Here is a 16,413-nt window from a genome sequence, read left to right as displayed (position 1 = left end):
TTCCAAGCTAGTCAGTGGTCTGGACATTCAGATTCAGGACTGATTGAACTGAGCAGGGCAGTGGAATCTTAGGGGCTGACTGCCTTGCCATTTGACAATCTGGGATTCAGCTCACAGAGAAAACCATCAAATCAAATGTGAAAGAAGCATATAAATAAAATGCAAATTAGAAGTTGTTGGGAAGAAAAAAATACAAAAGAAAGGCAAATAGAGACTACATTGATTGGGAAGGAAAAACTTTTCTCATTAGATAATGTTAAATACTGATGGGAACAGCTCAGATCCTAACATAAACTACTGATATCTTTTTCTCTTATTTTATTGTTCTCTTGTCTTTGTTAGTCACATGATCATAACCTTTATTACAGGCAGAAACAGAATTTAAAATTATTCTTTTTACCTTGTGGAAATTTAGGATATTGAGTTTGAAATATATCTCTGAATATACAAGGCACTTAAACACAATTGGATGTCTCTTCCATGTCAGTAGACTGGCCATTATTACTATGGCCACCGAGCCTGGTGGATTGAAGTGACTTCTACATCTTGAAATCATTGTGTTCATAAATGGAGTCTACAGGACAAAATCCTCCACAAAGGAATCACACTACACTGGTGGAATTTCTCTTCCTTGGTTTTTCTGATATTCCTAATATACAAGAGTTTCTTTTTTGGTTGTTTCTGATAATCTATATAATTATTCTGATGGGAAATAGCCTCATTATCATAATAACCCATGTTGAGCCTTCTCTCCAGAACCCCATGTATTTTTTTCTTGGGAATTTTTCCTTTTTGGAAATATGTTATGTGTCAGTCACTGTCCCAAGATTATTAACAGACCTCTGTAGACAAACCAGAAATATTTCCTTTGTAGCCTGTGCTACTCAAATGTACTTCTTTCTGGTCTTTGGAGCTACTGAGTGCTTTATCCTGACTGCAATGGCTTATGACAGGTATGTAGCCATTTGTAGCCCCCTGCTCTATTCCATCATCATGAACCATAGGCTGTGTATCCAACTGGCCACAGGATGTTGGGTCAGTGGGATCCCAGTACACATGGGGTTCACCTACTTGATCTTCTCCCTACCTTTCTGTGGCCCTAACCAGCTGAATCACTTTTTCTGTGACATACCTCCTGTGCTTACACTGGCCTGTGGGGACACTCTTGTGATTGAGATGTTGATTTATGTGATTGCTCTTCTAGTTGTCACTATTCCTTTTATATTGATACTTGGATCTTATGTAAGAATAATCTCCACCATTCTGAAGCTACCATCAGCAACTGGACGACGAACGGCCTTCTCCACCTGTTCCTCCCACCTCATGGTTGTGGCTTTATTCTTCGGATCAGGCATCATTACGTATTTGAGACCAAAGTCTAGTCATTCAGCAGGAATGGACAAATTCCTTTCTCTTTTCTATACTATTGTGACACCCATGTTTAATCCAATGATATATTGTTTGAGAAACAAAGATTTTATGGCGGCACTGAAAAAATTGCATCTTAAATGGATTGTGTTATGACTCATAAAACATAAATCCATAAAATGTGTTCTTATTCATCACAGTCTCTATAAGTTAATTTGGCTTAGAACTTTGATTTATTTTGAATTAGTATTATTGTACTTTTATCCTATGTGAACTCAACTCTGCTTCTGTTTTCAAATAGTAAATTAATCCCCAAACTAATATTTTCTTATGAGTAACAAGCAGCCACCTACAAAACTTGATCCAATATAATGAAGTATCTGTAATAACATATTGGATTCATCAAAGATTATTCCTATTACTGCTATTGTTATTTGTAAGAGTCCAGAATAATATCTCCATTTTATTTTTCACAAAAAAGATTATTCATCTTTTATATCTAGAGTCCAGTGTATTGTCTGGAATATAATATTATTTAATTAAATTGTTAGATTGAAAGGTTACTAATATGATAACAAAGTTTTTAACTATTAATGCTTTATATACTCATGGTCAATATATTGCTTTATAATTAGTGAAGGAGGTTTATATAAAGAAAGAACCATCAGGATCCAATGGGAGTATGTCTGTAAAAGAAAATTGGTAAAGAAAAATAAAAATCTCAGTCATAAAAGTGTCCCCACAGGCCATTGTAAGCACTGGAGGTATGTCACAGAAAAAGCAATTCAACTAGTTAGGGCCACAGAAAAGCAAAGAGAAGATCAAGTAGATGAACCCCATGTGTACTAGAATTTCAATGACCCAATTCAATTTTAAAGAAAATTGATATTTGACCTGCTTTTCTTAGTGATTTATGAAGAATATTTGCCAAAATAGGGAAAGATGTTGTTTAATATGTAGCTAGGTGGGTTTAATGTGTTTCACTCCTGAGGAGAAACACTTACCCATCAGCTAGTGTTGGTTTCTGGATAACTATGAACTTTCCTCACAGAAGCAGGCTTCTTAAACACATAGAAGACACAAGCTAAATAAAAACAACTTTACAGGTGGTCCTAATGAGAAGGAAGGGTCTGAATGGAGAAGAATGATATATTCTCATTTATTAAGAAAAAAGATTCACCACTGTGTAAGCACAGGAGCCAGTAATTATTGCAGGAGTTCGGGAAGGTTGCTTCTGTGGTAAAGTATGAGTTTGTCTAAATTGTGTCAAGACCAAGTCTGCACCATGTAAGTGCATTCTCTCTCTCACTCTCTCTTTTTTAAAGAGAGAGTGAGAGAGAGAAAATTTTTTTTTAATATTTATTTTTTAGTTGTCGGCGGACACAACATCTTTGTTTGTATGTATGTGGTGCTGAGGATCGAACCTGGGCCACACACATGCCAGGCGAGTCCGCTACCACTTGAGCCACATCCCCAGCCCCTAAGTGCATTCTCTTGAGACACAGAAGGAGTCAGGCTACTTCTAATGGTGCCCTGCCTCCTTTCAATAAAGCTGGAAAACTGTCCCGGAACAAGTGAACACATCTGTTTTCTCAATGGAAAGTATCAGGGACACAAAAGCCTTAGAAGATACCAGGAAGGCTAGTTGAAATAGATCTAGCAGTTCCTCCACCAGACCCCTGTTGTAAATGTGTCCCTTCATCTTGATTCCTGCTTGACTTACTAAGTCCTTTACAGGTGTACAATGGCAACACACACAGTGTGAAACAACATAGAGAAAACGATTTTGGCAGACCTCCAGGAAAATCAAATCCTTGTTTATTAATATTGAAAATGCAACCACAGCTCTGATAATTTAGGGATAGATCCTTTTTTACCCCTTTAAATTCATTTTTTTAATTTTTTTTTCTTATTCAGTAGCTACCACCTTTAATGGTGCTCTACTTTGGTGGTAGTCTACAGCTCACATGTTTGTTGGCCTTTTTCTTTACATCCTACTTCTAAATCTGGAATTTTCTCTCTTACTGTCTGTTTGCATTGCCTTTTTGGCATTGTGTTCAGAGGTTAAAGACCCAAGAGACAACATAATAGTGTCCAGCAATCACTAGGGCACCTCAATTTTGAAAAAAAAATTCACACCAGACCAACCTATAGACTGCTTCCTAACTCTGAGGTGATTGCTTTGAGATCAATTTCAGTCACATTAAAGTCCAGGGACAAAGCAGAGCAACTAATGTGGGTACATTCATATATACACACAATATCCTCAGAAGTGAACAGTCTCATATATTGATGGAAATGGAAGGAAAGAAAAAGAGAAAAAAAGAGTGGGAGGAAGAAAGAGAGAAATAAAAAACATTGGCTTCCCAGTCTCTAAGCTATGAAAAAAAAAATAGATTACTGCCATTTATAAGTGACCAGATCTAAGATATTTCATTGTAGCAGCTTGAATAGACTGGGACAATGGTGACAGTGAGTATTTAAATTTTGAAACATTTGTTTTGAAAAATAAACTATGTTTTAGGGTAAGGGATTTTTTTTTTCTTCAAGAAATGAAAATAATCTAACATTTCATTGTTTTTCACTTAAATATCCTTAGTCCTATCTTTTGCAGCCATTCTGACCTCCTGAGGCTGGAGCCTCTTAAGCTCCCTCTACTTCCTCCTCTGCCTACCCCTTTCTTCCCACAGACATTCACGCATTTTACAACTCACCTTTCTAGGTTTCATTCAAATGTCATTTAATCAGTGAGATCTTTCCCAAAGTTCAGTGGTTCACATGGTATCTTAAATGTTATCACTAAATATAGCATGTTATGTATTTCTTATATTGCTTATTATCAGTTGTCTTCACTAGAATTTAAATAAACACCATGAGGAAAGGAGCCTTTGCTGATATTTTCAGCACTCTGCATTCCCACTTAAAATATGCCTGTGATATAGTAAAGGCAAAAAGTTACTTACTGAACACAAGAAAAAGTGAACAAAGTATACATCTATTCCTAGAGAGAAAAACCATGTTCTTTTCATCTTAAATAGGGCATATATTTTCTACTATTTTTTTTGGAGGGATTTCTTTTTGGGGGAGGTGGTACTGGGGACTGACTTTAGGAACACTTGATCACTGAGCCACATTCCAGCCCTATTTTGTATTTTATTTACAGACAGGATCTTACTGAGTTTCTTAGTCCCTCATTTTTTATGGGACTGGCTTTGAATTCAAGATTCTCTTGCCTCAGCCTCGTGAACTGCTGCAATTACAGGCATGTGCCACTGAGCCCAGCTGGAGAGATATTTGAGAGAGGCAGTTTGCATTATTAGATTAAAAAAAATAATAAAACTAATAGAAACTAGGTCACATGTTTAAAAAGCACTTTCTCTTTTGGATATCCATGTATGAGTTTCTAATTTTACTAATCAGAAAAAAATGTGATGCAACTAATACATGGATATAAATTCTTATATAACACAAATGCATTTTCTTTACTAGTGATATTAATGACAATATTTATTTTTTTAAAAGGCTTTATGTTGTAGAATAGTTTAGACCAACAGTAAATTTGGTAAAATTGAGGAAAAGGAGCAGAGATTTCCTATACAGTACCTCCTTCTATGCAGTACAGCATGCCCCAGTATCAACAGCATCACCAGAGCAGTTTATTTCTTAACAATTGTGAGCTTCAATGGACATATCATTAACACCAACAGTATATCATTCACAGTGTCATTCATTCTTGGTGTTATGCATTTTTATGGGGGCAGGGTTGAAAAAATGTATAGTGACCTGTATTCACCTTTATATCATCATCTAAAGTACTTTCACCACCTTCAGAATCCTCTGTACTCTGCCTGTTCATCCCTTCTTCCCCTTATCCAGTGGAAACCATTAATCATTTCAGTGTCTCTCTCATTTGCTCTTTTACAGAATGTCATATAGTTGGAATCATACAACAGGTAGTTTTACCACATTGCTTTATTTCACTCAATGATAACATTTTCCCCCATGTCTTTTTATAACTTGATCGCTGATTTCTTCTTATTACTGTAAATATTACACTTTCTCTATGTAACACAATTTATTTATTCCTTTGTTTGCAAAAGAGTCTCTTGATCAAGTTCACATTTTTTATTAGTTGCTCAAAACATTACAATGATATTGACATATCATATATCATACATTTGATTCAAATGGGGTATGAATTCTTATTTTTTTCCACGTGTAAAGATTGCAGGATCACATTGGTTATACAGTCACATTTATACATACTGCCATGCTAGTGTCTGTTGTATTCTGCTGCCCTTCCTATCCCCTTTCTATCCCCCCCTCCCCTCCCCTCCAATCATCTCTCTCTACCCCATCTACTGTAACTCATTTCTCTCTCTTTTTTTAATTTTAATTTTTATTTTTTCAAGTTCACATTTTAAAAATTGTGAATAAATATGCTAGATCTGCTGTAAACCTCCATGCGTAGGATTCTTTATGGACAAACGTTTTCAGTTACTGTGGGTAAATAACAAGGAAAATGATTGATGGACTCTATGGTAAGTGCATGTTAAGATATTTTGCATACCCACAGACAGTGCATGAGCAGGCTATTGGTTTACATTCTCATCAGCACTTGGTGCTATCAGTGTTCTGTATTTTGACCATTATTATAGGTATATAATGGTATCTCTTTGTTGTTCTAACATAGATTTCATTAATGACCTTTTGACATGGAGCATCTTTCAAATGTTTACCTAACATCTTTATGACTTCTCTTTTAAGGGGCTTGCTATAGTTTTTGCCAGTTTTTAATCAGTTTTATTTCTTATTGTTGAGTGTAAAGGGTACCTCATGCATTTTGAAAAACAGTTTATCAAGTGTATCTTTGAAAATATCCTCCATAAGTGACATGGGTTCTCAGGTTCTTGATATATCTTATTCAGAGCCAAAATTAGTATTGATAGAGTACAGGGTTTTTTTTTTAAAAATAATTTGTTATATATGACAACAGGATGCATTACAATTCATATTACTCACATAAAGCACATTTTTCTTATCTCTCATTGTACATAAAGTAGAGTCACATCCTTCATGTCTTTATACAAGTATTTAGGGTAATGAAGACCACTGCATGTCACCGTCTTTCCTACCTCTGTGCCCCCTCCCAGTTTACCCTTTTCTTTCATGGATCTTCCATTTAGCTTTTCTGTACCTAAAAACTAATTGAAAAACTCTATTTCATCCTGATTTATTCTATGCGCTTCTAAGGCTTTGATAGTTTTGCTTTAGATTTTGTTACAACATGCATTTGAGCTAATGTTTGTGAAGGATATGAAAAGTGTATACATTCTTTTTCATTTCGTTTTGTTTTGAAACTGGGAATGGCCAGTTCTTGTAGTGAGATTCTGTGTGAAGATAGTCTTTGCTCCATTTTACTGTCTTTTCAAAGATCACACTACATTTTTAACTATATTTTGGTGGTTCTATTCCTGGGTATTAAATTCTATCCCATCAATGAATCTGTGGATCTCATCACTAATACCACACACCATTGAGATAATGTATCTTCACAGTAAGTCTTGACATACCTGTCTTCCATTCTCTTTAACTGTCTCAAAATTATTGTCCAAAAATAATATTGATAAGGAAAGTCATGAGCAACTACATCATTTCCACAAAAAATGTAACTTGAAATCTGAAAGAAAAATTTGTATTGCTGCTTGCCATTTGTATATCAATGACAGTTTTCTTCTAGATATCTAACTGTGAACTCATTTTTTTTCTTCAAACAGGGAACTATGTTGTTCAATTCTGGAGCATGTGCTTAGCAGAGATGAGGCCTTTAGTTCAATTCCCAACACTGAAAAACAAAATTAGGTTGTATTTTGCTTAAATTAGAGTTTCATTTCTCTTTGCATTTTTGAGAATGGTGTTTTTGAGGATATTTTCTTCCTTAAATTAATTCCATTAGCATTAATTTAGCATCTTATTAGCACTTAATTTATGTGGGGAATTATGGTGGTCAAGGACAAAGACCAACCAATGTCTGTGGACTAAATTATGCATACTCACATATATGCCTGATGCTGCATGCACACACATAATCCTTGGTGATAAACAATGTTTAGATGACAAGTATCAACAAACTGACAAGAAATTGTTTAGATTGCCAAAATACTTGACACAGACTTCATCCAGCAAACAGTTCACAAAACTTTTCTTAAATTACACAAGTAGTGAATACATTTGCCTTTTTTCCCCAATATTATGTAAGTACTTATATTTCTAGTTAGGATATAACCATTTCAAAATGGAAAAGGCAATATTATCTGACCAAGGCTTAGCCAAAACAAACAAACAACAAACAAAGAAAACACAAAAGAAAGGAAAAGCAGATATTCCAATAAATAGCAACAACAAGAGAGATAATTTATTGTACTAAAATAACTATAGTATGCTTTGAAATACAATGTTTTAGCTTTTTCATTGCAGTTACAAAAAGTTCTGACATGAATAATGTAGAGGGAGAAAAGTTTATTTTGACTCATAGTTTCAGAGTTTAAGAGCAACATCTGCTGACTCCATAGCTTTGGGCCTAATAAGAGGCAGAATATCATGGTGGAAGAAAACATTTCAAAACAAAAGTCAGGAAGTAGAGTGAGATCTAAGCTTACCAGAGACAATAAACAAAATAACCTACAGGCATGGCCCCAGTGACCTACCTCCTCCAGCCACAACCTGTCTACAGATACCACCCAGTTAATCCATACCAGGAAATCAGTCCACTGATTCAATCACAACTCTCATAATCAAATCTTTTTTATCTCTACACGTTCTTACAAATATGTCTTACAAACATGTTTTGGGGAGACCAAATATCCTAATCATAACATCCTGTCCCTGGCTTCCCAAAATTTTATGCCCATCTTAAAATACAAAATACATTTAGTCCATTTTCAGGAGTCTTTATAGTCTGAACACTTCAAGTGTTTCCCAAAAGTTCTAACCATAATTTAATCTGAGCCTCAAAGCAAACTTTCAGAAGTGAAAGTAAAGATCAAAAGCAATTATAGGTATTCAAAATATAATTGTGCACAGTAAATGCTTCTATTCCACAAGGAAAAACTAGGGGTAAAGAAAGAAGAAAGAAGGTATGGGAACAAAGCAAAATTGAAAATACACCTGGGCAAAACTGTCTTGTGGTTCCTCTTCCAACATTTGTGGCTCAAGGCATCATAATGTTCTCTCCAAAGGACTATGTAGCTCCACCCTGTGGTTTTGGTGGTTGCAGATCTCGTGGCCTCTTTTCACTTGTTTCTGCTCAATTCCTGCAGCTGTCCTCAGCAGACATCCCAAGCTGCTCGTGTCTCTTACTCTCAGGTTCTCTGCTGCAGCTGCAGCTTCCTTTTCACATCTTCACATATCACCCTTTCAGGGGAAACCCTCTGGATCTATGACCCTGCTACACTTTGCCTGACCTGGAAGCCTTTTTTTTTTTTTTTCATATTTCAATGGAAGCTTCTAAGACCACTTAATGTATCTTGCATTCCTATAGATCCAGCCCTACATGGTAAATGCACAAGGTCTGCACCCATTTTGAGCAATATCCAAATCTTCTGGGACCATAGTTGCAAGGTTAGCTGAACACAGTGGAATAACATTGTTGGTCCCTTGTGCATGCAGAGAGTCCTCATGATCTCTTTTTAAAGGAATTTTTACTTTTATATCCTTGAGCCTGTGATGAATATGGTCTTGCTAATGCCTGAAATGCTCTCAAGCCATCTAACCTATTGTTTCTGGGTTACAACTTGCATAATCCAATTATCTCACCCCTGAATGTTCTTATATCATCTTGCACATAAGCATTTATGAGACACCCACATATCCAAACAACATGTAATGTAATGAGCAATCATTGTACTTGATTAAATGTTTTCATGAAAAGTTAATAATATAAACTCACTCTTTAAAAGGAATATATGAAAGTAGAAACATGGGAGAAGGGTATCTTCTTTTATTCATGGAGAAATACTAGCACCAGAATAAGACTTCCACAATGAACAAAGATAAAAAAGGACAAATTACGTGAGAAAACTAGTTTAAGCACTGGATGTGAGGTATAAAATATTGTGATTCTGAGAGATTTTTTTTTCTATTGTTACATTACAAATTACCACAATCTTATTAGCCAAAAATGTGCTCCTCCCCACAATATATCTAACATGTCAATTTCTGATAGACCATAGTCTAAACATTGTTTAGCTAAGTCCTCTGTTTCAGGCCCCCAGACTACACAGTCAAGGTGTTGGCCAGGGCTGCATACTCATCCCAGTTCTTCTAGGGGAAGATTCAATTAGGTGGAGAGAATTCAACTTCTTTCAGTTGCATGCCTCAAGTTTTCATCTTCTTCCTAGCTGTTGACTGGAAGCACTTCTCAGTTTCTAGGGGCTGCATTCTGATCCTTGCAACATGGGTTTCTCAGTGAAGGCAACCTCTTCTAGAGTTTGCTTCTTCAAGCCAACATGGACAATGGAGTCTTCTACCAAGATGGTTTTTGCAGTGTTATTTAATGGAATCTTTAAACATAATCACACAAATGCTATTTCCATTATCATATGGTTGGAATAGATTCAAGTTATATTACCTCTAATTTTCAAATGAATTTGAGTGAACAAAACTTGAGTACCAGGATGCAAGAATCACAGGGCCCAACTTAGGAGTCTGCCCACCTTCCTGAGAAGGAATACTCAGAAAGCTAATCTTCTGATCAAGCTAACTTCTACCTAAGAAGATTTTCACAGCCAGCCAAACAGCCAACTATTTATACTGTTAATAACCTTCCATTGAACCATCATACCCAAGTAAGGCAAATTAGTAGCTAGAGTCAATTAAGTAATTTGTTTAAGTTGCTTCTCTGTTAAGCTTTGAAGTCCCATTGTCATGGTACTAGAGCGGAGCTCTGAGAACTGCTTTTGGTTTTGAGTTGTTTGATTCATGAATCACTCTTCTCATTCAAACTCTGTAAAATTTACTTTGACTACAGTTTTTCTTTAACAGTGGAAAATATCAATGTACATATTCCTCTAAACTTCATTAGAATGAACATAAAGAAAACTTCATCTGTACACATCAATATGAAAAAAATGACTACTTAAATAATAGCTATGATATGATGCCACCAACTAAAGGATAAAATATGAGCACAGGGGAATATACCGTTATAAGATCATTACTTTTTGAAGTGTGAGATGTAAGATATTGAGGATAAAAAGGAAAAGCAGAAGGAAAGCATCGCTTGTTAAGGATGTAGACTAAATACGTCTAATTTTAATGCTACTCAAACTTCGAAAACTTAAGGATATATATATATATATATGTATATATATATATATATATTGATAATTTTTCAGATCTGACATAATCACTGAATTATGAATAAAAGTGCTATATATAAAAAGACAGAGAAAAATAAAATAGATCAATGAATTAGCTTAAAAATTGACAGAAAAGAGAAGAAAAAAAAGAGGAAATAAATAGAAAATGGTAGTATATCATAATGACCTTAATTCTCATAGACTAAGCATTCAAGTTAAAAGGTAGACTCTAAAACAGAAAAGTATTATAATTACACTATATGTGGTGACATTGAACTAAACTTTAATAGATAATATGGACATAAAATATATGCCACTAAGAGGAATAAAAATGCTACATATTTTTCAAATATGTTTAAAATATTTTTTTAGTTGTGTGATATTGGAAAAATAATAGATGGTCACAACATTAACAAAATTACCTATATATTTAGTACAACAAATAAAGTCCCTTCTGTTTCTCCTACTGATATTTTTTCCCACTTTCTTTACCACAGGAGTGCTCAATACTTTATATCACTGGTTTTGAGACACCATAACAATCACAGTGTGTCTGGTTGATTTTAGTGTGTTTGGTTGAGTATTCTGGGAAAATTGTCCCAGTGAGTACATTTCTGAAAACCTACTCCAGAAACAGATTTACATGCCAGATATTTGTGGTGAAACATCTGTGGTTACTGATTACTAGTGAATTCAGGACTGGGGGGCATTTACAGCACTTGGCCATGAGACCCCAAGAAAAATGAGCTTAAAGATGGCCACCAAGATTAAGAAGATTTTTGACATTTTTCACGTTGCCATCAACAACATCAAAGCTTCCAGTAACTACTGCATGGAAATATTAAATTTATCACTCTATTATGGGGAAAACAAACCAAAAACTAGAAAAAAAGAAGAAATATGAAATGTATATATTCAGTAGATTGAGAATATGAAGCAGATAATCATCAAAAATAAAATCAATGTCACAATTATCAAAGGAAACTGCTGGAAGCAAGAATTAATGCAAATATAGCACCTAAAAAAATTCTCCGGTGGTATCATGTAATATTGACAGTATACCTTGTTTCCTTATTCTCTCCAGAAATAAACATATTTTCATTTGGTCATAATAATGTTTTCCAGCTTTTTATATATAGCACTTTATTTATAATTCAGTGATTACATTGGAGCTGAAAAATTATCAATATGAAAACTTAAGTTTTCAAAGTTTGAGTAGCATTAAAATTAGACCTCCTTAGTATACATCCTTGACAAGGGATGCTTTCCTTCTGCTTCTTCCTTTTCATTCTTTTTGTGGAATCTCTCCAACTGAAGGAATGTTATCGTATGTGTGGAAAAGAAAATATGGATGGTATGTTTTTTTTTTTTTCCTCGCTAGAAGTCTGATGTCAGAAATATCCTGTTTCTCACTATATGTATGTTGTGCATTTTGATGTAATTTTCCTATGAACATCATGCAGCTTTATCACAATGATAGAGGCCAAAATTCAGTCACAAAGTTCCCATTGGTACCTGCTGTATTGCTAAGTATTATCCTTGAAATCAGTGGGGAAGACAGGGGAAGTTATCTAGAGTTAGAAAACACTAATCATCTTTTGTCAACTGATGTCCAGTTCTAGCTCCCTTGGTATGGAGATTGGGGATGTTTTGTCTATGCTATTAGGATTTTAAAAGCACCTACCATTTCCAAATTCCAGTGTAGTTGAAAGAGCTGAAAGGGAGCAGTATTCTATAGCTAAGCAAAGGAAGTGAGGATGAAACTTGGAGAAGCCTTCTCCTGACATAGCATAGGTAACAGGAAGGGGCATAACCTTCATAAAATAACCCATCACAGAAACAATAACCTTCTGACATGGAAACGAAACTTAATAGAGAGTAAAGAAGTCAACAGAGGTTAGAAATTCTAACTTCATGTTTGGAATGGTTTTCTTCACAAAGAAAAATGGAGAAGAGTGAAATTAAAAATTCCTAAAAGATTGAAGTTTGAAACAAGAGAGAAGCATTTTAAAATTTTATAGATAATATTTGGTTTTAGTTATTTTTATAAGGTTCATTAATTAACTAGTTTTTTTTTTCTTTTAGGGTCTCCCATGGTGTCTGAGAGAATATCATAATTTGAATATAGTATTTTAGTTTAATTAAGAATTGCAGAGCTGGGGCTGTAACTCAGTGGCAGAGCATTTACCTAGCAAATCTGAGGCACTGGGTTCAGTCCTCAGCAGCACATAAAAAAAATAAATAAACAAAATAAAGTTATTGTGTTCATCTATAACTAAAACAAACAAACAAAAAAAGAGATACAATTGCTTTTGTCTACAATTAGTCCACAACCATAAATTTCTACAAAAATATGAGTATCCCTCAAAGATGAGAAAATAGGCTGAGCATGTTCAGATGATGTCATCAAGAGCCATCATTTGCTAAAAATTTCTACCCACAAATATTAGGTCATAATAGACAATTAGGATAATCTCTTCTAGGACATGTGTGCTGACTACATTTGAAATTTTATTGTGTGTGAAATTTTATTCTATGGAGAGCCATCAGAAAAGTCTAATCTGCTATGGAGCAAATGTTTTGAAATCACACCAAATTAATTATAAACGTGGGCAGTCAGCTAACAATTTATATGTAGCAAGGGAGATGAGATATCCCCATTGGAAAGAAGTGACTATTTCTAATATAAAGAGCACTAACCATTTCAAAGGCACGTGGAGCTCTTCTTTAAAAATGATATAGCTCTCAATCTATTTAAATATTTACAAAATATAAGAAATTCAATGAAAAGGAGGCTACTTTGGCAAAACTGAAAAGGTAAACTGCTTATATGTTGATATTCTGTCTTTTAGGACTATTAATTTGAAGATAACAATTCAATAAATAATATCAAGCATTTAGATTATAAATAATATCTTGGTATTAAAATGAATCCACTATTTGTTTGTCCCTGTAGTTATTTTATTTTCTGAGGTAAAGAGTTAAATTACTATTTTCCAAGAATATGAAATATGTTAATCCATAATTTATTTGTTCTTAATAATTATAATATTAATTTTTATTTTAAAAATATGAAAACTAAAATTAAAGAATGCTGCATTGAATATAATGATTAAGTATGTTATTTAAGGTTGATAATAAAAATTTGTTGCTATTAAAAATAAAATCATTCCTATTTCTTTGGAAATTTCTGTCTGTTATGGGAAATATAAAACAAATATTTCTTTTAAAATGTAAATTTATGCAACTCATAAGCAACAATTTAATGGATTTGACCCATATCCTATCATTGTTTTTGTGATTCCAATCAAATAAGACCATAAATATGGCAGGAGTTGGACATAGTATATCAGTGCATTTGCTAAACTTTCTATATATTGTTTGATGTGGTCCATGGGAATATTTAATTTGGGCTTAAGAGAAATAAAGACAGTAAAATATTATAGGATTAAAAATGAGTAAAATTCCAAAAGGTTTGTGGTTTTTAGGAAAAAACATCTGTATGTACCTGGCAAAGAAGAATGCAATTTTTCTCATTGAAAATTCAAGTTTATGCTTCTATAGTCTCACTGTATTTTTAATTACCTCTCTTATTTTATGGAAAACAACTGATTCTCATGGAAAATAACTGATTCTCATGGTAATTTCTACTTTTAACTTAATTAAAAATCATATATAGGGTAACATAGTAGAGCAGAGTCTTGCCTATATTTTTCCAAAAAAAAAAAAAAATTGGATCACACAAGGTAATATCAAGGGCAGAAAATATTTGTGAATTTGTGGATGAGAACTCCAAGGGCCAATATATGAATGTATTGTCAGATGTCATAGGACAGACTGTGGTATGGGCTAGACTGATTGGAAGAAGTTTTAAGAAAGCTAATTAGTTTAATAGTTAATTGAGTTGGGAATTGCAGTTGGCTCTAGATACACTTGATGTTTTTGTCCTCACAGTAGTGTGTATGTAGAGTATATTTCTGCTTCATAAACATTCCCATGTACCTATGCAGTAATTATTTTTCTCCCTGAGGTAAAGAAAAGGGAGGAGTTATGATACATACAGGTAATTCGGATTGTCTTAGGTGAGCAAAATGGCAGATATTAATTTTTACATTATTGATCCAAAGCCTTTGATGAATATAAGAGATAATTAAGACTTTTTTTTAGGAAACAATATGAAACTAAAACAGGAAGAAGAAAATGTTTCAAGCTGGCAAAAACACAGAAAATGTCCTAAAGTCAATGTTATTTTAAAACAATAAGATTCCCGATTAAGACAATTTTTTTATTTTCAGGAGTATAAGAAAATAATCAATACAAACTGTAACAGAGCCAGATGCACTGATACATGCGGGAGGCCAAGTAAGAAGATCACAAGTTCAATGTCAGTCTCACCAACTTAGGGAGGCTGTTTCAAAATTTAAAAAAATGGAAAGGACTTGAGCTGTAGCTCAGTGGTTTTGTGTGTGGCATATAATAGCTTGATGAGTGGTGTTATGATTTGGGCTGTGGTATCCCCACAAGCTCTTGTGTTAATGCAGGGATGTTAGGAGGTGAAATGATTGGATTGTCAGAGCTATAACATGATCCATCCATGCCAGTTTGAATTGACTGAGTGAGTGGTAACTCTAGGTAGGTGGGGCATGGCTGGAGGAGATGGGTCACAGGGTCATGCCTTGGAAGGGTCCAACTTCCCTGGGACTCTTTCCCCTCCCTCTCTCTGCTTGCTGGGTGCCATGAATGGAGCAGTTTTCTTCACCCAAGACCTCCCACCATAAAGTTTTGCCTCACCTTAAGCCCAAAGCAATAAACTGTGCCCACCCTGGACTAAACCTCTAGAACCAGGAGCCAAAATTAACTTTTCCTCCTATAAGTTGTTATGTTGGGAATTTTGATAACAGCGACACAAACCTGACTAATACAAATGGTAATAGAGATCTTGAAGAATTATCATATCTGTTTCTTCTGAAGAACCAGTAAAGTACATTAAAAAAATCACCTAGTTAAAAATAATAAGAATGATTTCTATACAGGTGTTATGTTTTGAAATATCAAACCAAGGGTATATAGAAGAAAAAAATAGATTTGGAATCCAAAATATGTGAAAACCTGGAAAAATTATGTGAACTTTAAAAATCAAATTTTCCTCAGGTATAATGAAAAGTAGGGGTATAAATAAGTTGTTTTAAATTAGAAGACAATAGTATATGATTAACAATTCACTTACTGGTATTAATCCAATTCAGCAGTAATAATATAATCTTGACAATATAATTGGGGTGGTCTTTTATGAAGTGACATTTGAGATAAATCCTAAATACTTAGAAGTAATATTCACACAATGAACCTTATGATCATAAGAAATAAAAGGAGACAACACTTAAATTTCCATTCTTAGGAGATAGAACTCAATATTGAAATGCAAATGAGGAGAGAAATTTAGCTGATGAAATTAAAAAGATTTCCAAGTACTGAATTATACAACAGTTTTTAATCAATGGAAAGGAGTTTAAATCTTATTTCATGTACAAGGAGAATCTACTTCTAACAGAGATGTCTAATGATGGATTTACATCTTTTAAATATTCACCTGCTGTTCTGTGCAGAATGAATTGCTGTGGGGTCAGGCTGCTAGGGTTATTCCAGAAGAGACAAAGTAGATTTATGTAAGAACCAGGAATGGAGT

At 34.2% G+C, this 16,413-nt stretch overlaps 1 protein-coding gene across 1 annotated transcript; it reads left to right on the top strand.

Moving 5' to 3' along the window:
* The first annotated feature begins 332 nt into the window (after positions 1-332).
* Positions 333-1,524, top strand: LOC107135326 (olfactory receptor 10AG1-like). Its single transcript, XM_015477211.2, has one exon. The coding sequence runs from the start codon at positions 568-570 to the stop codon at positions 1,522-1,524; it is 957 nt and encodes a 318-aa protein (XP_015332697.1). The 5' UTR covers positions 333-567.
* Positions 1,525-16,413: the final 14,889 nt, after the last annotated feature.

Source organism: Marmota marmota, unplaced genomic scaffold (assembly GCF_001458135.2).
Source record: "Marmota marmota marmota unplaced genomic scaffold, marMar, whole genome shotgun sequence".
Lineage (NCBI taxonomy): Eukaryota > Metazoa > Chordata > Mammalia > Rodentia > Sciuridae > Marmota > Marmota marmota.
Note: the sequence above shows the minus strand (reverse complement) of the source record. Positions and strands in the feature narration are given on the sequence as shown.